The sequence below is a fragment of the Mya arenaria genome, chromosome 8, assembly GCF_026914265.1.
Source record: "Mya arenaria isolate MELC-2E11 chromosome 8, ASM2691426v1".
In the NCBI taxonomy this organism is placed as follows: Eukaryota; Metazoa; Mollusca; class Bivalvia; order Myida; family Myidae; genus Mya; species Mya arenaria.
The window spans coordinates 17,992,463-18,017,832 of NC_069129.1; the positions used below are offsets into that span (position 1 = coordinate 17,992,463).

A 25,370-nucleotide genomic window follows, 5' to 3' on the forward strand; every position below is an offset into this window, starting at 1 on the left:
ACAAAATTTATCTTCATGACAGTTACCTACGAGAAAATGTATGTTAAAGTGCAGTGGATAGCGCACTCGCGTCTAACCAAGGCGTTTTTTATTTGATTCTCGGCCTGGACGAAATTGAGTGTGGTTTGCCAGACACAAGGGTCCTTCCGGGTACTAGTCGGTTTCCCCACAATGCAAGACCAAACTCTGTGCAAAATCATGAACAGAACAGAACAGAAAATTTATTTTTGACTTAAGCATATACAGCTCATCGTCACATTACACAAATATAAACATAAATATAGAATACACACACACATAAACAATCAAAATATATATAGTTTCATGTATAACACGTTTTAAATGAATTTTGCATCATTGACAGATTTTTCAGAAATTACTCAAAAATGGAAAGAACAAAAGAAAAAAAGGAAAACATCAACCGAGTAACACACAAATCAGCGTGCATGATGGTCAAAATCATGGAAACGATGTAGTGAATGTAACGCGTTTGACGCGTTGTAATATAACAGTTTTTTTAAAAACAATATGGAGATAACATAGTCACGAAACAGTTTATTTGAAAAACAATTACTTTAAAATTGAATTTTACCCATTCATATGGCTCAAAACCTGAAGATTAACATCTGTTACTTTCAACATACATGTTTAAAACATTTCCAATGCAAATATAGTTTACTATGCTCATAATATACGTGAAATAAATACATGTAAACATTTGATTTCACAGTCTCTAGTCGATACATCCGTGAGAGGTTATAATCATTCCTGTTGCAGATCCTTTCCATGTCTACCTTGGACACAATTTCACAACATGGTCAAGCATGTTCAGTTCCTGCTTTTTTGCTGCAGAAGTCTGGACAAATGCCAATTGGCAGCGTTGTTTCAAGGGTAAAGCTTATCCTAGATACAAGTTCCCTGCATGTGTCAATGTGATCATGTTCAAATTTATTTAGAACCATGTCGGACAAGCGAGTTTCCTACGAGTGCTAGTCGTTTTCCCCACAATGTCTGAATTTGATTTTTTGATGCAGAAGTCTTCCCACATGCCATTTGGCAGCGTTGTTTTTTGGGTAAAGTTGCAGAGATTTCCCATAGTACATCCAGGCTTTATCAAGCCTATTAACTAGTTCATAACAGTGACCAATCATATTAAGAGTTGTGTCAAAATGACCATGGTCAAAGCAATTCCTTTTAAGGGTCTGTAATGAATCTAGTGCTCGGTCATGCTGGTTGAGCTGCATGTAAGTGAGGACATTTAGGTAATGGAGGAAAGGTATGCAGTCAACTACGACCAGATCCATCCACTCATATTGAATAGGTGGACATCTCTCTTCTGTGTCCTCCTCACTTATTGTTCTGAACATTTCATACACCAGGAACTGTGGGATACAATACATTTCATGTCTTGAAAAAGATATACAAAGTATAGTATGTTTTGTCAAGATTTCCATATTTGATTTTTTTAAGTTATTTTCAATGAACTTATTATTTGATATCGGTTTTAAACATTGTCTCCCTGTACAATAGCATTCTTGCCACACTACCGATCCCAAGAGTCCCTTACAGTGCATCAAGTTATTTGCTGCTGCCTCATACTGCCCACTGCTAAAACACATTGAGGTAAACTTCAATCTTCCGGATAGGTCGGAGTCTAAGGATTGTTGGTATATGTTGAAAATATCCTGTGTGATTGGTTGTCCCTGTTTAATGCAGCATGAGGCCTGGGCAGTGGCAAGTTTGCAACGGAAAGAAGAAATAAGAACAGCAGCTGCCTCTCGTTCCAGAGCAGTTCCTTGCTCTGTTTTGTGGACAAATGTTTCAATGCTTTCAGATACAAGTAGTATGAACTGGCCATATTCAAGGGCATTCTGATTGTCTGTCCGCAAATCTAAAAGTTCCTGAAAGTTTTTAAAAAACGTAAAAGTCAAAAATGATGAAATATCTAAATTGTTCCTATCCCTGGACATAGTTTCACATATTCTGACACCAGAGCGAAGTGCTGACATTCTTGCTCCAATTGAGTCCATCTCAATTACATAAATGCATTGTAGATTTGAGGCTACCATACTGGTTATTATATCGACAATGCTGTTAAATTCATGATTTAACAGCTTTCCAGTAAAAAGGTTGACTCCAGCTATTGTGTAGTGTGGACAGAATTTGATGGCTAGCCATCTGCGAAGTGTGGTAAGACAGTAGATCACACATTGTACAATATTGTCCTTCCTCCATATCTCTGATGGATATGTCTCTATGGTAAACAACATGGCAGTCTTTATGTGAAACGTACTGAGACGGTCTCCAACATTTGGCTTGAGGAATGTTTTTCGAATTATTTTAACAAGTACATACACTTTAAGTTGTATTGTGTTCCAATCAAACACCAGTAACCTTTCCATCATCGGAGTAGAAAACCTCCATTCTCGTTTTGACATTGGGTAGTATGGGTCATCTTGGGTGACATGGAGTGTGGAAGAGCGACACCCGGTTGGTCTTGAAGGTGACTCATTGTATCCCTGTGGCACCAGGAACACCCAAGTCCCCATGGCCATGGCCAGTGTGTTGGGTCTAGGCCAATGTCCTGGACGGGGTCTTTGGAACAAATATTTACACTCCTCTGGAAGACTTGCACAATGATAGGCTCTAACAACATCTTCGTTTTCATCCCAGCTTTTGGATGGGCCATGCTGGACTACTTCTCCTAACACATTGTGTGCTCGAATAAAATCATGATATTCCAGCTGAGTGTTTGTCATGAACATTTTACCTGCTCGGTCTATAACTTTGCTGGAATGCAAAACCTGAAATTCTTGAAATGGAAGATCACGCCCCAATCTTTGTAGCCAGCAATGCTGGGGTGGGGACTCCTCTGTATTTATAACTAGAAGGTTAGGCGTCCCTTCATTCCATTCACTCCAGTCAAGTATCACAGGAAGTTCATTCATACAGAGCAACCTATCAACGTCTGACTGCATGCCAGGTGATGTTGTCCCCTCAATCTGGCTGCCAAAACAATACTCAGTGAAGAATTCTGTGCACATGATTACACTTATAGACGCTATTTCAAGCCATGTACTCCTCCTTTTGGCAATGATAAACCTGTTAACCCCGATGTCCCCAAGAACCCGTGACAGACGCAGGGACATTCCCCTCATGTCCTCACTGTCCATTTTCTGTTGAATATAATGTTGTTTTTGTTTTTTATGGTGCTATTCTAACATGAATATTTAAACTGTTTTCATGAACATCTTTTAATTAATGTGATTATTAAAATCTGTTAGATCTACTTTCGGTTGCAACAAAATGTTGATTTAGGAAATAAGAATGTTTTGACATTATAGATCTACTGAGTATGCGTTAAAATTGTCTGAAACATTGAAATAAAATACAAACTAACCTGAGAACTCCAAAATTTAGCCAGTCCTTGGATTAACTTCCTGTTCTAAATAATGACCCAGAAAGTTGCCTGTAAGTAAAACTAGCTGATTTTACAGATCTTATATATTTATAACTTTTTATTCACACTGTTCAAATTGACTATTTCGCAATTACGAATCCAATATATACATTTCATATCAATGAACATTGAAATTTTAAATTACCTTATAAACATACACAATGCTACTTTGGCCATTCATTCTTTCTAATTTTCAAGAGGACGTTTAGTCAATAGATGGCAGTACTCAGAGATGTTAAAAAATATTATTTTTTGTTTACAGAATTAGACACCTATCAACATGATGATGTACTAAATGTCTCTCACTTTCTCTGATTGATACTGCCACCTATGCATTTAATGTCTCTAACTATCTCTGATTGATACTACCACCTATGCACTAAATGCCTATAACTATCCCGGACTGATACTGCCACCTATGCACTTAATGTATCTCACTATCTCTGATTGATACTGCCACCTATGCACTAAATCTCTCTCACTTTCTCTGATTGATACTGCCACCTATGCACTTAATGTATCTCACTTTCTCCGACTGATACTGCCACTTATGCACTAAATGCCTATCACTATCTCTGACTGATAATGTCACCTATGCAGTTAATGCCTATCACTATCTCTGATTGATACTGCCACCTATACACTTAATGGCCCTCACTTTCTCTGACTGATACTGCCACCTAAGCACTAAATGCCTATCACTATCTCTGACAGATACTGCCACCTATACCCTGAATGTCTCTCAATATCTCTGACTGATACTGCAACCTACGCACTAAATGTCTCTCACTATTTCTGACTGATACTGCCACCTATGCAATAAATGTCTCTCACTATCTCTGACTAATACTGCCTTCTATGCACTGAATGTCTCTCACGGTATCTGACTGATACTGCCACCTATGCAATAAATGTCTCTCACTATCTCTGACTAATACTGCCTTCTATGCACTGAATGTCTCTCACGGTATCTGACTGATACTGCCACCTATGCAATAAATGTCTCTCACTATCTTTGACTGATACTGTCACCGATGCACTGAATTTCTCTCATTATATCTGACTGATACTGCCACCTATGCACTAAATGTCTCTCATTATCTTTGACTGATACTGCCACCTATGCACTAAATGTCTCTCACTATCTTTGACTGATACTGCCACCTATGCACTAAATTTCTCTCATTATATCTGACTGATACTGCCACCTATGCACTAAATGTCTCTCATTATCTTTGACTGATACTGCCACCTATGCACTAAATGTCTCTCACTATCTCTGACTGATACTGTTCCTAAACACTGAATGTCTCTCACTATCTCTGACTGATACTACCACCTATGCACTAAATGTCTCTCACTAACTATGACGGATACTGCACACTATGCACTTAATGTCTCTCACTAACTCTGACTGATACTGCTACCTATTCACTTAATGTCCCTTATTCTCTCTGATTAATACTGCCACCTATGCACTTAATGTTTCTAAATAACTCTGATTGAAACTGCAACTGATGCACTTAATGTATCTCACTAACACTGACTGATACTGCCACCTATGAACTAAATGTCTCTCCAAAACTCTAATTGCACTACATGATCAACCTCTTGTTATCCCCTTGTCATACCCTAGTGTACTACATAGTCAACCTATTGTTATTCCCTTGTTATACCCTAGTGCACTACATGATCAACCTCTTGTTATCCCCTTGTCATACCCTAGTGTACTACATAGTCAACCTCTCGTAACCTCCTTGTTATACCCTAGTGCACTTCACGGTCAACCTCTTGTCAAACGTTTGTCATACCCTAGTGCACTACATGGTACACCTGATGTCATACCCTTGTCATACCCTAGTGCACTACATTATCAGCGTCTTGTCATATCCTTGTTATCCACTAGTGCACTTCACGGTCAACCTCTTGTCATACCCTTGTCACACCCTAGTGCACTACATGATCAACCTCTTGTCATACCCTTGTTATACCATATTGCACTTCAAGGTCAACCTCTTGTCATAGCCTTATTATACCCTAGTGCACTACATGATCAACCTCTTGTCATACCCATTATATACCCTAGTGCACTTCACGGTCAACCTCTTCTCATACCCTTGTCATACCCTAGTGCACTCCATGATCAACCTCTTGTCATACCCTTGTTATCCCCTAGTGCACTTCACGGTCAACCTCTTGTCATACCCTTGTCATACCCTAGTGCACTACATGATCAACATCTTGTCATACCCTAGTGCACTACATGATCAACCTCTTGTCATACCCTTGTTATACCCTAGTGCACTTCACGGTCAACCTATTGTCATACCCTTGTCATACCCTAGTGCACTAAATGATCAACCTCTTGTCATACCCTTGTTGTACCCTTGTGCACTTCACGGTCAACCTTTCGTCATACCCTTGTCATACCCTAGTGCACTACATGATCAACCTCTTGTCATACCCTTGTTATACCCTAGTGCACTTCACGATCAACCTCTTGTCATACCCTTGTCATACCCAAGTGCACTACATGACCAACCTCTTGTTATTCCCTTGTTATACCCTAGTGCACTACATGGTCAACCTCTTGTTATACCCTTGTTATACCCTAGTGTACTACATAGTCAAACTCTTGTTATTCCCTTGTTATACCCTAGTGCACTACATGGTCAACCTCTTGTTTTCCCTTTTTATACCCTAGTGCACTACATGGTCAACCATTTTGTTATCCCCTTGTTATACCCTAGTGCACTACATGGTCAACCTCTTGTTATCCCCTTGTCATATCCTAGTGCACGACATGCTCAACCACTTGTAATCGCCTTGTTATACACTTAAGGGCTACATGGTCATCCACTTCTTGTTCCTTTGTCACACTCTAGTCTACTACATGATCAACCTTTTGTTATCCCCTTGTTATGCAAAGAAAGCCTGGTTAGACGCTTTTGTTAAGTTGTCATTCATCGTTGCACAACCTCATTTCAGGGGCTAAGTTGTAGTCGTTGGCTTTTTACCTCATTGTTTAATAATGGGGGTAAACTTCCTTCTTTAGGTTTATGTTAAAACTTTCTATAACTGAACTTGTTTGTGTAGTTTGTTTTACATAATTATTCTTAATTTCTCTTAAAACTGGTGGGTGCAGACTCAATGCACCCAAGGAAGGGAAAACACGTTAACACTCTATTATAACCCGTCTCGAAGTTAAATTTTCTGTTTAAATATACAAATACTCCATTATAATGGACGCATGGCTTAAGATAGGTGCAATGACATTCACCTTCGATAGTTTTTTATTAATAGCTCGCCCCATTCGTTTGCGTTTTGAGGTCGTCGCGTTGTGGTCACCAATTGCAACTTCATCCCTCTTAGAATGGTTGTACAGTTTTCCCAGGCGTTAATCAAACCGCGCCACATACTGTCGTCCCGTCACCGTTTCCTGCAGCTACACGGAGCGGCCCAGCATGACAGTACTCGTCCTGGCTATGTGTCCATCAACGATCTTGTAGAAAAGGACGATGACTCATGGTGTTCTAGTGTAGCTAAGGCGAGTTTGGTCGAGTATGATGCATTCCTCAAAATGATATGAAACAAAATCATTGTTATATCACTTGAATAAGAAGACTGGCAGCAAGGATCATATTTGGTTTGCAAGCTTGCACATATAGTGTGTCATTGATGCCGAGTCACATTGTGTCATAACCGCAGTCATTCTGTGGGGCTTTGTGTGTAGAAATTGCATTTTAAACATTTGATATATTTGTTGTGTTCAAAGTTAAGGCGGAAATGAACAGAATTTGTGTCAGCATTATATCTGTTAAATGTATTTTCCTTTTAACACTTGTTAAAATGCTTACCACATTGAAGATGACCTGTTCAGTGTCATTTGTTTAATAGTGATTGGTCAAACACACACAAAGACGTTTGTTGTATTATACTACACTTCATTTGCTATGTTTCTATACAACAGCGTGTCATTACAAGCATTTACTCTAATGAATAAAAGAAGCTTATCAGGTTCAAGCTTGTTGCGTTTTATTCATATCACATGTGCAGTATAATTACATGCTGGATCTACTTAGTTTCTTATGTTATATTCTCATTTTTCTATAATGAATTGATTTGTATGATGAATGACGTCGCTATCAAAAGACGACGTCATTACCTATTTTCGATTTATAAAAATAGTGTTATAATCATCCAAAAAGTGTGATGTTACGTCATTAATAAATAGCGTTGAAAATAGGCGCGCTTTATAGCAACGTTTTATGTATTTGGCACATAAGTATTTGTATAGGTACTTATGTGCCGATTTACAGCGCAATATCATAACAAAGATATTATTCATAAAACAATCGTTGTAAAGTCAACAACATGCAGGTAATAACATTCAGAAAACAATATATTTAAAAGACAATTACTTTTTTATTGATTTTTCATATATCCATTCAAGCTATTCAAAACCCGACTATAAACACCAATTACTTACAATATATTAAACATTTTAATACAAATAATGTCGACCTTTCTCGTAAAATGAGTGACATACATAATGTATAATAGTATTGATCTGTATAATTACATGTAAACATTTGCTTGTAACACCATCTGTAGTATATACAGCCATACATGTTAATCGTATAGCAGATCCATAGATCATGTCTACTTAGGACACAATTTCACAACATGGTCAAGCATGTTCAGTTCCTGCTTTCTTAGTGCAGATGTCTGGACACATGCCAATATGCAGCGTTGCTTCAATGGTATAGCTTAACATACATGTATTAACCAGTTAACTGCAGTGTCCAAAGTTATTAAGTACCAAGCCATTTAAGCGTGTTTCTTCCGAGTAATATTCGCTTTCCCCACAATGTCAGTGATTAATTATTTGATGTAGAAGTCTGGCCAAATGCCACTTGGCAGCGTTGTTTAGCGGATATAATTGCAGTGATTTCCCGTAGCACTTCCAGGCTCCATCAAGCCAGCTCACTTGTTCACAACAATGACCAATCATGTTTAAGGAAGTGTCTGTGTGCCCAAAACCAAAGTTATTCGCAATGTACCTGACAAGTTTCAGCATTTCCTCTTTTGCTCGGTCATGGTGGTTGAGCTGCATGTATGTGAGGAACTGGAGGTAATGGAGGAATGGTGTACAGTCAACTACGACCAGGTCCATCCACTCATATAAAGGAGTCGGATGTCTCTGTCGTCTGTCCTCCTCACTTATTGTTCTAAACATTTCAAGCACAAGGAACGGCGGAATACAACACAGTTCATTCCTTGTGAAATGTATACAAAGGGAAGTGTGCTTTGTAAGCATTGTCATGTTCGATTTTTTAAAGGCAACATTTAGAAACACGTTATCGCGTTTAAAACATTCTCGTCCAATACAATTACAGAATGGATACACTTCCGGACCCAGCAGTCCCTCGCAGTAGGTTAAGTAATTTGCTGCTGCCTCGTACTGCCCACTGCAATACAGCATGGAGGAAAACTTCAGTCTTTCGGATAGTAGGTCTTCATCAAAGGATAGTTGGTACAGGTTGAGAATGTCCTGTGTAATTGTTTGTCCCTCATGTATGCATCTTGAGGCCATTAAAGAGGCAATTGTGCAACGTAAATAAGGAATAAGTGCAGCAGATATTTGTTTTTGTATAGAATGTCCTTGCTCTGATTTGTGAATCAGTATTTCGAAGTTTTCAGATAGAGATTGTACGATCTGGTGATATCCAAGTATAGCATGATTTACTTTCAGCTCATGTAACGTTGCCTGAACAGATCGCAAAAAGGAATCAATTAGATCTGTTGAAATATCTTGATTGTTCCTATCCCTAGATAATGTTTCACCATTTCTGATGCCAAAGCTAAGTGCTGACAATTTTGCCCCAAGTGAGTCCATCTCAATTTGATAAATGCATTGTAGATTCGAGGCTATCATGCAGGTTACAATACCGGAAATAGTGTTAATTTCATGACTGAACAACTTTCCAGTAAAAAGATTGACTCCAGCTATCGTATAGTGTGGACAGAATTTGATGTTAAGCCATCTGTGAAGTGTGGTCAGACAGTAGATCACACACTGTACAAGATTTTCCTTCCTCCATATTTCGGATGGATATGTCTCGATGGTGAACATCATGGCAGTCTTTATGTGAAACGTACTGAGACGGTCTCCAACTATCGGCTTCAAGAATGTTTTACGAATTATTTTTATGGTTACGTACACTTTAAGTTGTATTGTAGTCATGTCAAAAATCAGTAACCTCTCCATCAACGAGGTAGAAAACCGCCATTCTCGTTTTGACAATGGATAATATGGGTCATATGGGGTGACATGAAGTGGGGAGGAGCGATATTTTGTTGGTCTTGAAGGAGACTCCTTGTATCCCTGTGGTACCAGGAACACCCCAGTCCTCATGGCCTTGGCCAGTGTGTGAGGTCTGGGCCAATGTCCAGGACGGGGTCTTTGGAACAAAAATTTACACTCCTCTGGAAGACTGTCACAATGATAGGCTAAAACATTATCTCTGTTTTTAGCCCAGCTCCTAGATGGGCCATGCTGAATTACTTCACCCAACTCATTAAGTTCTTGAGAATATTTATAATTTTCCACCTGTGTGTTTGACATTAACACTCTACCTGCTCGGTCTATAACATCGCTAGGGAACATGATCTGTAATTCTGGTAACGGAAGATCAGGCCCAACTCTTTGTAGCCAACAGTGCTGGGGTGGGGACTCTTCTGTCTTTATCACTAGAAGATGACGCTTCCCTTTCTTCCATTCATTCCAGCCAAGTACCACAGGTATTCTATTTATACAGCTCAAACTATCAATGTCTGACTGCATGCCAGGTGTTGTAGTTCCCTCAGTCTGGCTGCCAAAATGATAATCAGTAATTGTTGCATCGGAGAATATCTGCATTGTCTCTTTTTCCAGCCAAGTCCTCCTCCTTTTGGCAATTATAAACTTGTTTACCCCGATGTCTCCAAGAACCCGTGAAAGATGCACGGACATTCCCCTTCTGTCCATACTGTCCATTTTCTGTTGAATTAAATGTTGCAGTTCTTTTCTTTAAACTGTTTTCGTGTACATCTTTTATTAAATGTAATTAAATGTAATTCCTAAAATCCGTAAGATCTACTTTCGGTTGCAACAAAAGGTTGATTTAGGAAATATAAATGGTTTTGGCATAACATAACTATTTAATTATTCAATGCTAAATACACGTTCATGCTAAAATCGTCAAACAATTTATTCCAAAATACAAACTAACCTGAGAACCCAAAATTAAGATTTTGGCAACTGCTTGAATTTACTGGCCGTTCTAAATTAAATAATGAGGCAGCTAGTTGCCTGTAAGTTAAAATAGATGATTTACAGATATATTGATTTATATCATATATATTTATGACATTCTATTCATACTGTTCCAATTCACTCTTTCACAATTATGAATTCAATGCATACATTTTATATTAATGAGCATTGAAAGTTTAAATCTCCTTTTAAAACATACACAAAGTTTATTTGGCCATTTTCAAAAGGATATTTAGTTAATAGGTGGCAGTACTCAGAGATGTTAAAAAATACAATTATTTTTTTTATAGAATTAGACCCCTATCAACATGATGCACTAAATATTTCTCACTATATTTTACTGTGCTTCTACATATGCACTAAATGTCACTCACTATCTCACTGATACTATCTCTGACTGATAATGACACCTATGCACTAAATGCCTCTCACTTTCTCTGAATGATAATGCCACCTGTGTATTATATGTCTATCACTATCTCAGACTGATACATGATTATCTTCTTGCTATACCCTAGTGTAATACATGGTCAACCTCTTGTTATCTTCTTGCTATACCCTAGTGTATTACATGGTCAACCTCTTGTTATCTTTTTGCTATACCCTAGTGTATTACATGGTCAACCTCTTGTTATCTTTTTGTTATACCCTAGTGCACTACATGGTCAACCTCTTGTTATCTTCTTGCTATACCCTAGTGCACTACATGGTCAACCTCTTGTTATCTTCTTGCTATACCCTAGTGCACTACATGGTCAATCTCTTGTTGTCCCCTTGTCATTTCCTAGTGCCTTACATGATCAACCTCTTGTTGCCCCTTGTCATACCCTAGTGCACTACATGGTCAACCTCTTGTTGTCCCTTGTCATACCCTAGTGCACTACATGGTCAATCTCTTGTTGCCCCTTGTCATACCCTAGTGCACTACATGATCAACCTCTTGTTATCCCCTTGTCATACCCTAGTGCACTACATGTTCAACCTCTTGTTGCCCCTTGTCATACTCTAGTTCACTACATGACCAACCTGTTGTTATCCCCTTGTCATACCCTAGTGCTCTACATAGTCAACCTCTTGTTATCGCCCTGTAATACCCTAGTTCATTACATTAACTACCTCCTGTTATCAAGGGGATAAGAGGTTATTCATGTAGTCATACACTTGTGCACGACACGTTAATCAATTGTTATCCTCCTGTCATTCTTAAATCCACTACATAGTCAACCTCTTAATTATATATTCATTGTCAACCTTCATGCATTACATGGTCAACCTTGATTAACCTTTTAAGCTCTACTGGCCAAAGGCCAGAAGAGCTTATGCGACGGTAGTGTGTACGTCGTATGTGCGTCCGTGTGTCTGTGCGTCAGTGCGTCTGTTAACAATTGCTTGTGAACACGATACAGTCGTCAGTTTTGATTGTATCTCGATGGAACTTGTACAGTATTTAGATATCCATCAGAGCTCGGTTCCTTTCGAAAACCTGCCAGATCCGCCAATGCATGCCTAGATTCTGGCCCTAGAAAGTATTGAAAACATGATATTTTAGCCAATTCTACATGTAAAGCCAAATCTAGGATTAAAGGGAGACAACTTGTTTTTGGTTGTGCAGTTGGTTTTATGTCATACTCTCCCTTGCCCTTGTTGAAAGAGATCAAAATTACAGTATAAAGGGATTGGTTGATTTTTAGCTCTATTGGCCAAAGGCCAATTGTTTAGCTCTATTGGCCAAAGACCAGAAGTGTCTGTCGCTCGCGCATCCATCTAAACACACTTGCTTGTGAATGTTTGTTCAAATTATGCCCCTGGGGTCATTACTGGCCACGCCTCCGGGTTCATGGGTTTGGTATACTTAAATAGTATGTAATAGCAGGAAAAATGTTTGAAAATCTTTTTGTCTGAAACAGCTAGGCAGACCCTTGCTTTTTTGAATTAGGCATAATTAAGTGGTCCACTACTATGGTTGTTCAAATTATGCCCCTGTTGTCAAAACTGGCCCTGCCCCGGGGGTCACAAGTTTCCTAGAGACTTATTTAGGAAATATTTTCAAAATCTTGTTGTTTCAAACCAAAAGGCTAATACCTTTGATATTTGTTGTGGAGCATCATATGATGACCGTCTAGTAAAACAGTTGAAATTATGCCCCTGGGGCCAAAGCTGGTCCCACCCCTTTTGACCTACTTTTTATTTTCAAAGCTACAGCAATGAAATTTGGACCATGTGTACAGTTTTGCAAACGAGCATCAATGTTGTACTCAGATGACCTTGACTTTGACCTTTTGACCTACTTTTTTTTATTTTTAGAGCTACAGCAATGAAATTTGGACCATGTATACAGTTTTGCAATCGAGCATCAATGTTGTCCTCGGAGGACCTTGACTGTGACCTTTTTACCTACTTTTTTACTTTTGAAGCTACAACAATGAAATTTGGACCATGTGTACAGTTTTTCAAACGAGCATCAATGTTGTCCTCAGATGGCCTCGACTGTGACCTTTTGACCTACTTTCTTATTTTTGAAGCTACAGCAATGAAATTTGGACCAGGTGTACTGTTTTGTAAACAAATATTTATATTGTACTTTAATGACCTTATTTGTGACCTCTTGTCCTACTTTCTTATTTTGCAAACAAATATCAATGTTGTCCTCGGATGACCTTGACTGTGACGTTTTGACCTACTTTCTTAATTTTGAAGCTACAGCAGTGAAATTTTGACCATGAGTACAGTTTTGAAAGCATTTTTTTTCCTCAGATGAACTTTACTTTTTCCTCAGATGAACTTTACTTGGCACATATTAAAATAGTTCATGCATCTAATCTGCTTAAAACATTTTCTGTCCTCAGATGTTGAATGCGCAACGTTTTCAGCTAACCCAAACACAAAACGTGAACTATATATTTGTTGCATATTACCCATACATACATTCTCTGGATAGAAAATGACCACAAGAGCCATGCCAGTAGAGCATAGGCCCTCATGGGCCCCTTTTTTATTTTCTTGTCATACCCAACTTCTTTTCACACCCAAGTACAGTACTTGGTCAACCTGTTAATTGTTATTTTCTTGTTATACAATAGTACACTTCATAGTCAACGTGTGCCAATCCTGTCAATTTATGTATTTTCAGTAAAAACCCTGTCACACTAGGGCTGCGTTACCACAGCGTCCAAGAAAAGTCCAGAACGCTGATCTGCGGGCAGTGTAATTGCAAGCATCACTGTGGCAACGCTGTGGCACCGCTGGTGAACAAGGCGTGGTAGAAAAGAACGCCTAGTGACTGCGTGCGCTTTGAGCATGCTCAAAAGAAACACCGTGACTCGGTGTTCTAATAAGAGCGCAGTGGGATCACTGTGAGGTCGCCGTAGCAGCGCATTTCGGTCTTCTACAACACAACAGGATCGCTGCTTGCACGCACAGACGTTGCAGTGTGAACGCAATGATTATGAATGGCGCTTGCACAGCGTTCTCTGTGATGACACTGCGTCTCTACTCGTCTTTATTTTTCTTATTGCGCTCTGATAACGATTGTACAAAGTCACCAAGGCGATCATTGCGTTCCCAATGCGCTTCCACAACGTATTTCGGCATTTGCATGAACCAACCCAACAATATTAACAGTATTAAGGAATGATAAATGCAAATAAACATTCATTTCACCATGATTGATGAGCAACAGCAGGCGGGTCTATTGCTTGCAAGTCCAGCAGATCCAGGATGATGCAGACGCTGTCAATCTCATTCTGAGCAATGACTTGCTTCTTTTTTCGGTGGGCATTCATCACTGCCTTCTTTACCTTTCCACCCCTTTTGGCGGGCTTGGTCTCAACTGTTCGAGAGCAAATGGAAGAATGGAGAACTGATGGAGATATCGCTGTTATAGGTAGTACGAAACAGCACGCCGTCAGCGCAGTGCGTGCGCCGTGATAACTCGATGCACCCAGTGGAAGCGCGGTGCGGGCGCCAAGAGAGCCAACTAGAACTCCATAAGACGCAGTAGAACGTCATGGTACTCCGTAGAAACGCCAGGCTAGGTTGACGTGAGACCACCGTGATATCGCCATCTTCATGAAAATATCATTTTTTCTGCGATCTCACGGTGCTATGGGAAATTTAATAATGCCGTGCAATCGCAGTGGCAACGCGGCATGATGTGACAGGGGCTTAATGTAGCTTCTCAGGATGGTCAAAGAGACATAACAAGTACTTGTTTTGGATGTCAAGCATTACTGTAGCCTCACTCACCTTCAGCTCTAAGAATCGTCAAACATGAAACAGGTGTGTAGAACATATGCATGCTGTAAAAAAATTATTACAGCATACTGTTGTCATTTTGAAGATATTCAACTGAAACTTGGTACACATGTTGCTAACGTTCCCACAAGTATAGCAAGACCCATGACATTGGCTTTCCCACTGCGGTTCTCTTGTTTGATTTAAGTGATTGGGTAATTTTGTTTTCTGAATACCCCGGTATTCTTGTAGGTATTTCATATAGGGTGTAGTTCCGTGTACATATTGAGCTATAATTTGACATCTTGACTGCGAGCGTTTTGTAATACATGCATTGCAGTTTTAACAATATCTAATATATCATGTTTTATACCAGCGATTTCATTTAGACATTTTTATGGTGGACATGTGAGGAGCAGTATTTAGTACGTTTGCAACAATGACTGCTGAATTTTGAAATCAAGACTTATTATTAAACCATACACCTTCATGAATGAATCACGTTGACAATAATTATTGTGATTTATGGTGAGGCTGGCTTCATAATTCACGATTTATCTAACTTTTAATATGTTTTGAGAGACTGGATTTATAACATGCAATGAATCTTTGCAAATAAGGGTTGATGAGATTTAGGCTGGTTTTATTGGTATGTGATTTAGTTTTGTTTGCAGTTTATGTTTAAATTCTCTGTTTATTACAGGTTGAAGTCAATAAGATATTTTGGAATTGTGTGATGAAGTACTCCATTTGAAGTAAGTATTTAACAAAATGTTTTATTGTAATTTTTCAACAACTAATTTAATAAAAGAGCTTCTAAAACAGTTATTAAAAAACAGCACATCTTTTTTATGTGGTATTTTTTCTGTTATCTGGGATAGAAATGTCAGACCACCTGAAATGGCCCTGATTTCTACAACTTCTTAATTAAGCCTAACAGACTAAAGTAGCTTATTTTGTTTAGCAAATTTTCTTACTTTAATCTGATTTTGGTATATAAAAATGAGCTTTTCATATCAGACAGATAACTTTGATTAACAATCCAAAAGGTAAATATTTCACAAATTATAGAAAGACAAAAATAGTGCACTTAGTTTAATGGCATTATAAAAGACTTGAGCAGTTTCGAGAAATTGGCCCCATGCTGGAAGTATTTTTAAAGGTTGGATGAGTTCTTAGCATTTTTGTTCATTGTTTGTATTCAATTTTATTTTTTGTCTTAATATAGCCTTCAAACGACCAAAAAAAAAACTGTTTTATAACACAAATGATTTGTCGCTAAATGACTTTTATGTAAGCCTGAGACAGAGTTACTCTTGAATTCAAATTTAACGATTATGCTTAATACCACAACATAACTTCTTATGTTATCTAATTAAACATAAAAAATACAATTAGTGTATTGAGATCATCATTAGCAATTCAGTAAACAAACATCAATTTTAATCAATGAGTTTTCAAGCTCATGAAATATTGAGGTACCTTCCACTGGTTGACTTGTGTTTTGTGGTCGACTGCGATATAATTAGACTCTCATTAAGGTTAATGCTTTGTTATTCAAAAATGTTTCTGAAATGGTTTTAATTTACAGAGTAAAAAAATATTAAAATAAAGACCTTTCTGTAAAATTGCAAGTTCCATAACTCTTGTTTACTGCTGTTTTGTTATTCATTTATACCTTTTGAAAAAAAAATGAGAAAACAGAATAGTGTATGCATTATAGATTCTTGCTAGTTGCAGCTTTTTCTGAGAGTTAGCCAGTTAAATCCCAAGGGTTTTATTAAACAAATTGAAGTTTGTTTGAAGTTTTAATCAACATAAACAAGTTCTATAATATTTGAATTCTAAGTTATTTCCCTTTACTTTGTTCGTTTAGTTCAATTTTTACTTTTAGACAATCTGTTTAATTCTGCATTCATGTTTAAAATTAATTTCAGCATGCAACAAAGAAGTATTTTTTTCTCAAAATTGCAGCTGAACAAATGACGTTAATTTAATATGCATAAAACATGAATAATGTCACAGTATCATTTTTCAGTATCACTTCTCAAAGAAGGAGAATACTGCAAATAAATGGTGTGACAGAATTAATGGCCGTAATGATGACGGTGATGACACCAGTCCACAGGTTAGAAGCCAACAGGTAATTTTTTGCTTGAAGTGCGAAAACCCTTTAACTATTTTCCTACATTAAAGAAGTTAACCTTGTGGTGCTTAAACCTGTGGTACACAATGTATGTTGCCCCTGTGATGATTGTCCTGATATAGCTACTTACTTACCATAATTAGATTCATTATTCTCAAATCAGACATGCACGTGCCAAATGGGTCCAGCCCACAGGGAACAGAAGCAATTTATTTTAATTTTGTTCACCAGAGTATTTAGTATAACAGGCTATGAAAAAAGTGTAACGTGCGAAGCCAAAGACACAACAGATCCCTTCAGAGAAAAGCATGCTCGACCCTGAAGGGGTCCACTGGTCTTTATATACAGCAAATTCTCAATCCACACGGAGCCCGGGCTTAATTTGCTCATTTGCATATTACCAACCAAGTACATCAACGTACTATGAACATACTTCTGTCTATAATGGAAGTTATATTATGAACGCACATCCGCCTACACCGTTACAAAAGTAAAAATAGATTGTTTCTGCCTCCTGTGGTCTCGCCCTAGACTAGCGGCTGTATTCACTAATGTCTTGAGTCTCAGTTTCAGACTCAGGCTCAGAATTTAAGCGAATTCTTTTATGTTTCAAAATATCTATAATGTCAATAATTTTGACCGAAAATGAGTGCCTGATTGTAAAACATTATTGTTTTGAACAGATACAGCAGTTTTTACCATCTTGCTCCTGTTATAACATTTTTAAAACAAAAATAAGATCTTGCTTTTCTAAATCTGAGTCTGAAATTTAGACTCAAGACGTTAGTTAATACAGGCCCAGGGAAAATAAACTCAACTCCCCTCCCCCTTAGATAAGCCATTGGTCAAATGATGAGAACATATTTTTCGAATTTTAAACATTTTTGATAAAAAGGTATAATGCAGTTTGTATGACTTAATTCACTAGATTTTGTGACAGAAAAGTTATGAGACTGGTATGTTGGCTAGTTGTTTATCTATCAGGAAGACTGACATAACTTTCAGGATGTTATTATTTATTTTCTTGACAAACACTCCAATGTACCAGAACATCAATACCTACATTGTGTTAAAAAACAAACAAACAATTATTATTAATGAAATGATAAATTCGAATTTGGATAAATATCATTATGCTAAGCTTAGGTATGTTAAAGATTTGTTATATTATATCATTGATGGAGCAATAAGATATAACATATTTATTTATATAAGGAACTCCATACATACCATATTTCTGAGAGGCTTCCCAGGGGATTTTAGTCTGTTTTTTCAGGGGATTTTGATATTAGACCAGGCCCCAATATCACGAAAAGTCACTTTAGTCAAATCTCAAACTCATGCAGTCTCAACTCATTTCACTGTATAAAAGCAATATTCTTCAGAATCTTGCATGTTTTATACTTGGAAATTGTATTTTATCATAGAATGTGTTGATATTTATTTTTTTGTCAATATTTCAAAGAAAACTTATTCTAGAGCAAAAATATAAAGGATCATACAGAATTGTACTCAAATACATTTTGGGCTGTAGAATATATTTACCTTGGAATTCGACCAAAGGCTTTTATAAAACTGTAAAAAACATATATGATTTTTAATAAATTTTAATGCAATGTGATAAAATTTGAGACTGAGTTTGAGATTTGAAGTATTTTTGTGATATAATGGGGCCAGGGCTGGTATTCAATATTGGTCTTTAACCTGAATCTGGAACAAATGTGACTTAAGATCCATATTGCATACCACCACTGGGGATTTGTACCCAGCAAATTTAGACCAATATGGTCATCTATAATGTAAGACTAGATACAGAAATCTGAATAAGTAGTTACTTACATCTATTTGTTGGTCTAATATACATGTACATATAAGATAAGAATAAATAACATATTATAAAAACATCATCATGTCAATTCATACTATCTTGTGTGTGCACTAACTTAACTGACATCTAAAATTCAAATTAGAGATCTTTTGCTTTAAATAATTTCAAAATGTGAAAGGAAATGCTTTATTCTACTGAAAAGAATATTTATTGCACGAGTATCTGTCAGTAAGGTGCTGTTATGTGGAATTTGTTCATACATTTTAATTTATGAACTGATAAATTATTTTGAAGAAAATAAATAGCTTGAAATCTGTGAGCCAGTACCTATAGTTTGAATAGTCAGTTTCTTTTTCTCCAGTTTTTTTGTTTCAAATGAGCTGCTATTGACAGGCCTTGATCAATGTTGGTGTGAAATTTGGTTAAATTAAATTTGTTTTGCTCTTGAATGAAATCAATTTAGAATCTAAGCTTCCTGGTGCTTTCGTAAACAAGTACATGTACTTACAGCATTGATTTTTTAATTGATCCCTTGCCAGTGGACAGGGGGATGGGTAGGAATTTGGAGGAATTCACCCCCCCCCCCCCTCCCCACCAGAGAATTTGGCATGTATTGAACTGTCTCGTGTTTTATAGCGCCAATGACTATCAATGACTATTTTCTTGTGCGTGTTAACTTGTAACATTTCTTAACTGACATCAGAAACTCAAATAAGAGATCCTCTGCTTTTAAATATTTCAAAATTTGACAGCAAATGCTTTTTTCTGCTGAAAAGAATATTCATTGCACAAGTATGTCAGTAAGGTGCCATTTGGTGGAATTTGTTCATACTTTTTAATTTATGAACTGAATATCACCAACAACAACATAAAATCTATGAGCCAGGGGGATATTCATAAAACATCTTAACATCTATTAAGTCATTTCTGAACATAAGTCAATTTCCTAAAAAAAATTCAGTCAAATTAAAAGAAAATATAAGTGATTTTTGTATAAGAAAAAAGTATGATTTGAATCAAAACAATGAAATAAAGTATTTCAGATATTATGAAGCGATTATATCATAATCCATATGATATAAAGTGAGATACTTATCTTAACAACTTGACTTAAGTATAAAGGAAATGACTTATTCTAAGATGTTTAATGAATACCAGCCCTGAGTACCTTTAGATCATTCTCATTCATCAGAGGTTCGATGGGATAAACTTAATGCATAGGGTACGCATCATCACCCTGGTGGACAAGAATGCCTTAAATTTGGATAGTCTGTTCCTTTTTCTCCAGTATTTTTTTCATTGAGCTGCTACTGAGAGGCTTTCATCAGAGCAAGCGTCAAATTGGGTTTAGTTAAATTTGTTTTGCTCTTGAGTGAAATTAATTTAGAGTTAGCTTCCTGGAGCTTTCGTAAACAAGTACTACAGCATTGATTTGAACATATCATGAAGTGTTTCAGAGAAAAGTTATGTTGTATTGTATCTTAATTTATCGTTGTGGGAATTTTATATTCAAGGAAAAAAATACTTTGAGTACTTAAATGCTTATGAAATCCAAACTCATTCAAAATTTATTTATATTTAGTATCATCATATGACATCTTAAGGAAGCAAAAATTAATCACTTACTAGCGGATTGGGGGGTTGGGGTGGGGTGGGTGTTCTCGCCAGGCGCACACACGCCCTAAAATTGTTCAAGTTTACTTTTTATTCAATATAGGAGAAAACAAGAAATAAAATACTCCCAAAATGCACCATTTGTTCAAACCCCCCTGCAAACACATTAAATTAAATACATTTCGTTTCCAAGGGAAGGGCGCATGTCAAAAGCATACGCTTCGAAGTTACGCCCCCTCTAACATCGAATCCTGGAACCATCCCTGGTGATACTTATTACAAAAAGGGGCCAAATTGAAGGCGTGAACACAACAGGTTAATTTGTTGAATTAGATTATGTTATTTTTTTAATTTTTAGAGTTCTTGCATTGACAGGTAAACATTTATAGCATTCAATATCTCTTTCTGTGATTTTGCCCTGCCAACCATCTCTGTCAACTTTTCCGCCTTAAAATAACACAACGCAATGGTAGAAATCAGCCATGATAATAATTGTGTATTAATAAGTTAGCAGAACAGTGGTGACAGTTGTTAGCCATAGGCCTGTCAGCTTCACATCTGTTAATTTTGCATTCATTTTGTGAGCATGGCAACCGCGGTAAATGTTTTTTTTATTATCAACGTTTCCAAAATAATTTGTTCAAATCAAGAATAATATTGTTGAATCTTATTGAAAGTTATGAAACTAAACTCTCTCTAAGAACATTTTTATTCCTATAACTCAGTGTATGAAGTGTGACTAGAGAGTGAAGGTACCGTGGTCTAGAAGTACAGTTTAATTCCTCTCATACTAGAGGTAATGGGTGGGAGCTACACAACACATCCCACATGGACACAACATTCCATGCCATATTGACATGGTGGACAAAACATCCCATTGACAGAACATCTGACATGGACAAAACAACTCAAATCATTTTGACATAGTGGACAAAACATCCCATGGACAGCACATCCCACATGGACAAAACAACTCAGATCATTTTGACATGGTGGACAAAACATCCCATTGACAGAACATCTGACATGGACAAAACACCTCAGATCATTTTGACATAGTGGACAAAGCATCCCATGGACAGCACATCCCACATGGACAAAACAACCGAGATCATTTTGACATGGTGGACAAAACATCCCATGGACAGAACATCCCACATGGACAAAACACCCTAGATCATTTTGAAATGGTGAACAAAACATCCCAGATCATTTTTACATGGTGGACAACTTTAACATCCCAGATCATGTTGACATCATTGGTGGATTAAACGTTATATGTCCACAAATCATGTGGGACATTTTTGTCAACCTAGTCAAAAACTACAAGGAAGGCTTTGTCCATGGATGTTTTGTCCCGCTCCTTTTTAGCTTGACTATTCGACGGCGTCGGCTTTCTGTTAAAGTTTTAGGGCAAGTTGGGATTTTCACTTACAAGTCCAATACCCTACATTCAATTGACTTAATACTTCACACAGTTGTTCAGGACCATCACATGATGAGGTTAGATAACTCCATATTATTCTTTACACAGAGTATGGCCCCTGATTGACTATGGAACTTAGGTTAAAGTTTTAGGGCAGGTTGGGATATTTATTAAAAACTTCTATACCCTTTGTTCAATTGAATTAATACTTCACACAGTTGTTCAGGACCATCACACAATGAGGTTACATAACTCCATATTATCCTAAATACAAGTTATGGCCCCTGATTGACTTAGGTTAAAGGTTTAGGGCAGGTTAAAGTTTAAGGGCAAGTTGGGATTTTCACTTAAAACTCCAATACCATTCATTCAATTGACTTAATACTTCACACAGATGTTCAGAGCAATCACATAATAAGGTTAGATAACTCCATATTATCTTTTATACAAATTATATAACTTCTATACCCTTCATTCAATTGACTTAATACTCCGTTTTAATCTAAATACAAATTATGGCCCTTGATTTTATTTTTTTTAAATTTCTTTTGAAAGGCATATTTGTATATTCTTAACCACATTTTCATAATGGAAAATCAAGTTATTTGATGGGCGGGCTGGTGGGAGGGCAGCATCAAAGTCACCTTCTGTATCGAATAATTTTAGTTAGGTTTGACATAAAGAGACCAAACTTGGTAATATTACATCATTATTGTATTCTAAGTCAAAGCGGCGTAGTTGAGCACGCTGTCTTACGACAGCTCTTGTTATGTTGTCTTGTAGGTAATATACATGTCTTTACAATCAAAATGAGGCAGCACCAAATTGGATTTTTTTTCATAAGATTTACTGCACATTTTGAAAATGCAAAACATTGATTATTATTTTTTTTAAATACCTGTATTGCCCTTTTTTTACCTCTGAGTTGAAAAACAAATGTCAGATTGAATGATAGGAATTTTTTTATCGTTTAAGAACCAAATCACGCTTTTATTGAGCAAATTAGCAATATTTTATGCCCGTTAATAGAATGGGATGTATTACACTTTCACCTGCAGCCTATGGGCTGGCTTGGTCCAGAATATTTCTGATCAATTATAACCTGCCATCTGCCCAATCATCACTAAAATGCATGGTCAGAATTTGTATGGCAATAATATCTGACACAATTTTGATGACCAGCCATTAAAGAATAAGATCATGATTGTTTTTCTTAATATGGGCACATTAGGATTTGCCTTTGCCTGTGTCTGTTTTTAATCTAAAGGAAAAAAAGTATCATCATTTTGGGTGCTTACTCTGACTTTTTCCTGCCAAAATCCGTCAAACAAAAGATTTAATTGATGCAGACTTATATGAATTGATATACAGTATACAAGATATTATACTATGTATATCAGCTTTATGAGAATGCGGTTGAGATTCAGCTGGTTTTCATCTAAAAATGCACAACAAGATCTGTAAAAGTGGGGAAGTCTCCTGGAACGGGCTTTCAGCTACACCCAGAATCACCCCCAGAATCACCTCATTACTGTTGATTAGGTATTGTATAAAACTGAGACATAGTAATAGACTAATACTGTAAAGGTCATGTAGTCCTGGCCTGATGGGGTTACCATTCTTAAGCATGATCTGTGTGAATGATTTCATTCCAGTACTAATATTGGACTGTTTTCCGGCAAAGGTTGAAACAATAATGTGTAGGTTTTTTTTGTGCAGGACCAGCCGTGGCTAAAGTGCGTATGGAGATATGATATTGGTATAACCTTTACCATGAATATTTAGGGATTTTTTGTGCAGGACCGGGCGGGTGGTGCCTATAGTGCATATGTAGATATGAACTTGGAATATCCTTTACCATACATATTTAGGGATTTTTTGTGCAGAACCAGTGGTGCCTATGGTGCATATGTAGATATGATGTTGGTATAACCTTTACCATATATGTTTAGGGTTTTTTTTTTGTGCAGGACCGGGCGGGTGGTGCCTATAGTGCATATGTAGATATAATATTGGTATAACCTTTACCATACATGTTTAGGGGTTTTTTTTGTGCAGGGCGGGTGGTGCCTATAGTGCGTATGTAGATATGATGTTGGTATAATCTTTACTATATATTTAGTTTTTTTTGTGCAGGACCAGTGGTGCTTATAGTGCGTATGTAAAAATGATATTGGTATAACCTTTAGCATGATTTCATGATGATTTTATCTGATCAAGGATATGGAATATCTGGGATATTGTGTCAAAATGGGTTGTTATTAGTAATTTTTAATTAAAAAAAAAATCTTAGCTATCAATCTTATTAACGTGATGCGATTTGTCACTTAGGTGACCAAATTAATACCAAAGTGATGGATATATATAAGCGTCCAGATTAGGAGGGGCTTATTATTTGCCAGTGAGTAACCATGACTTCTGATAAGCTGTACTTGTCCAGAGAGTTGTCAAATGTAAATGTTTCTATACATTTTTGTTAAAAACATGTAAAAATCAATGTAACATAGTGACAAAAGGCGTATATTGTCATAGTTAAGAGAAAGTTTACACAAAAGCATGTATAAAGATAAAGTAAGATTTCAAATGTTTGAAGTGAAATGTGAGAAGAACCTTTTTTCCTCTAAAATTTAAAAAAGTGTAAATAGTTGAACTTGGGATTAAAATTGTAAATGTACAATTGTATTTACATGTATGTTCATATTATGTTTGTCAGGAAAAAAATTACATCTAAGATTAGTCACCTTATTTTGTTCTGTTTTATATGCATTTTTTTAACTACATCTTCAACACAGTTCAACTTGGTTTTATATATATTCCTTACATCTTACATGTATAAAAATAGGTAGTTTAATGTATAGAGAAACCAGGTCTTTTAATTTAGTCAAATCTCAATCTCATCTTATTTTACCATATACATCAACAGTTATTACAAATCATTTGTGTTTTCTCATTATTTCCAAGAGCAGTCTCTCATAGAATACAATGATTGAAAATTTAGCTCAAGATTCAAAAGAAAAATTATTTTACAGCAAAAAATGTAATTTAGTACAATTACTCAGTACTCTTTTTGTTCTGGAATATTCTTTCTTTGAAGTACTGACATTACATTTTTTATCAATACATTCGATGGGAAAATATGATTATGAAATGAGTAAAAACAAAATTTTGAAATATTCTATGCTTTTATGTTGTGAAATGGGTTCAGATTGAGATTTGACTAAAGTTTAATTACCAGGCTAAAATATTACGAAAAATCACAAACTCAATCTCAATTCATTTTACCATATAACATCAAGAGTTATTAAACATCATATATGTTTTTACATCTTTCATAGAATATGCTCA

At 36.6% G+C, this 25,370-nt stretch overlaps 3 protein-coding genes across 5 annotated transcripts in view; 1 reads left to right on the forward strand and 2 right to left on the reverse strand.

Annotated features, from left to right (window-relative positions):
* Nucleotides 1–221: 221 nt before the first annotated feature.
* LOC128243737 (uncharacterized) lies at nt 222–3,458 on the reverse strand. The gene is made up of 2 exons (XM_052961659.1): nt 3,401–3,458; nt 222–3,176 (listed from the first exon to the last, which is right to left on the reverse strand). Exon 2 carries the CDS (start codon nt 3,171–3,173, stop codon nt 990–992), a length of 2,184 nt encoding a protein of 727 aa, XP_052817619.1. The 5' UTR covers nt 3,174–3,176; nt 3,401–3,458; the 3' UTR covers nt 222–989.
* Nucleotides 3,459–7,557: 4,099 nt separating this feature from the next.
* LOC128244925 (uncharacterized) lies at nt 7,558–10,792 on the reverse strand. The gene is made up of 2 exons (XM_052963074.1): nt 10,735–10,792; nt 7,558–10,502 (listed from the first exon to the last, which is right to left on the reverse strand). Exon 2 carries the CDS (start codon nt 10,497–10,499, stop codon nt 8,334–8,336), a length of 2,166 nt encoding a protein of 721 aa, XP_052819034.1. The 5' UTR covers nt 10,500–10,502; nt 10,735–10,792; the 3' UTR covers nt 7,558–8,333.
* A 6,243-nt stretch (nt 10,793–17,035) lies between these two features.
* Nucleotides 17,036–25,370, forward strand: part of LOC128243159 (adenylate cyclase type 2-like) — a 65,965-nt gene continuing 57,630 nt past the window's right edge. The window contains exons 1-2 of one of the 3 annotated variants that reach the window (XM_052960735.1): nt 17,036–17,154; nt 23,426–23,567. The gene's annotated coding sequence lies outside the window, so the exon portion shown is untranslated. Of the gene's footprint in view, nt 17,155–18,204; nt 18,304–23,425; nt 23,568–25,370 lie in introns of those variants that run through there. The other 2 variants (XM_052960734.1, XM_052960736.1) reach the window with 2 other exon arrangements.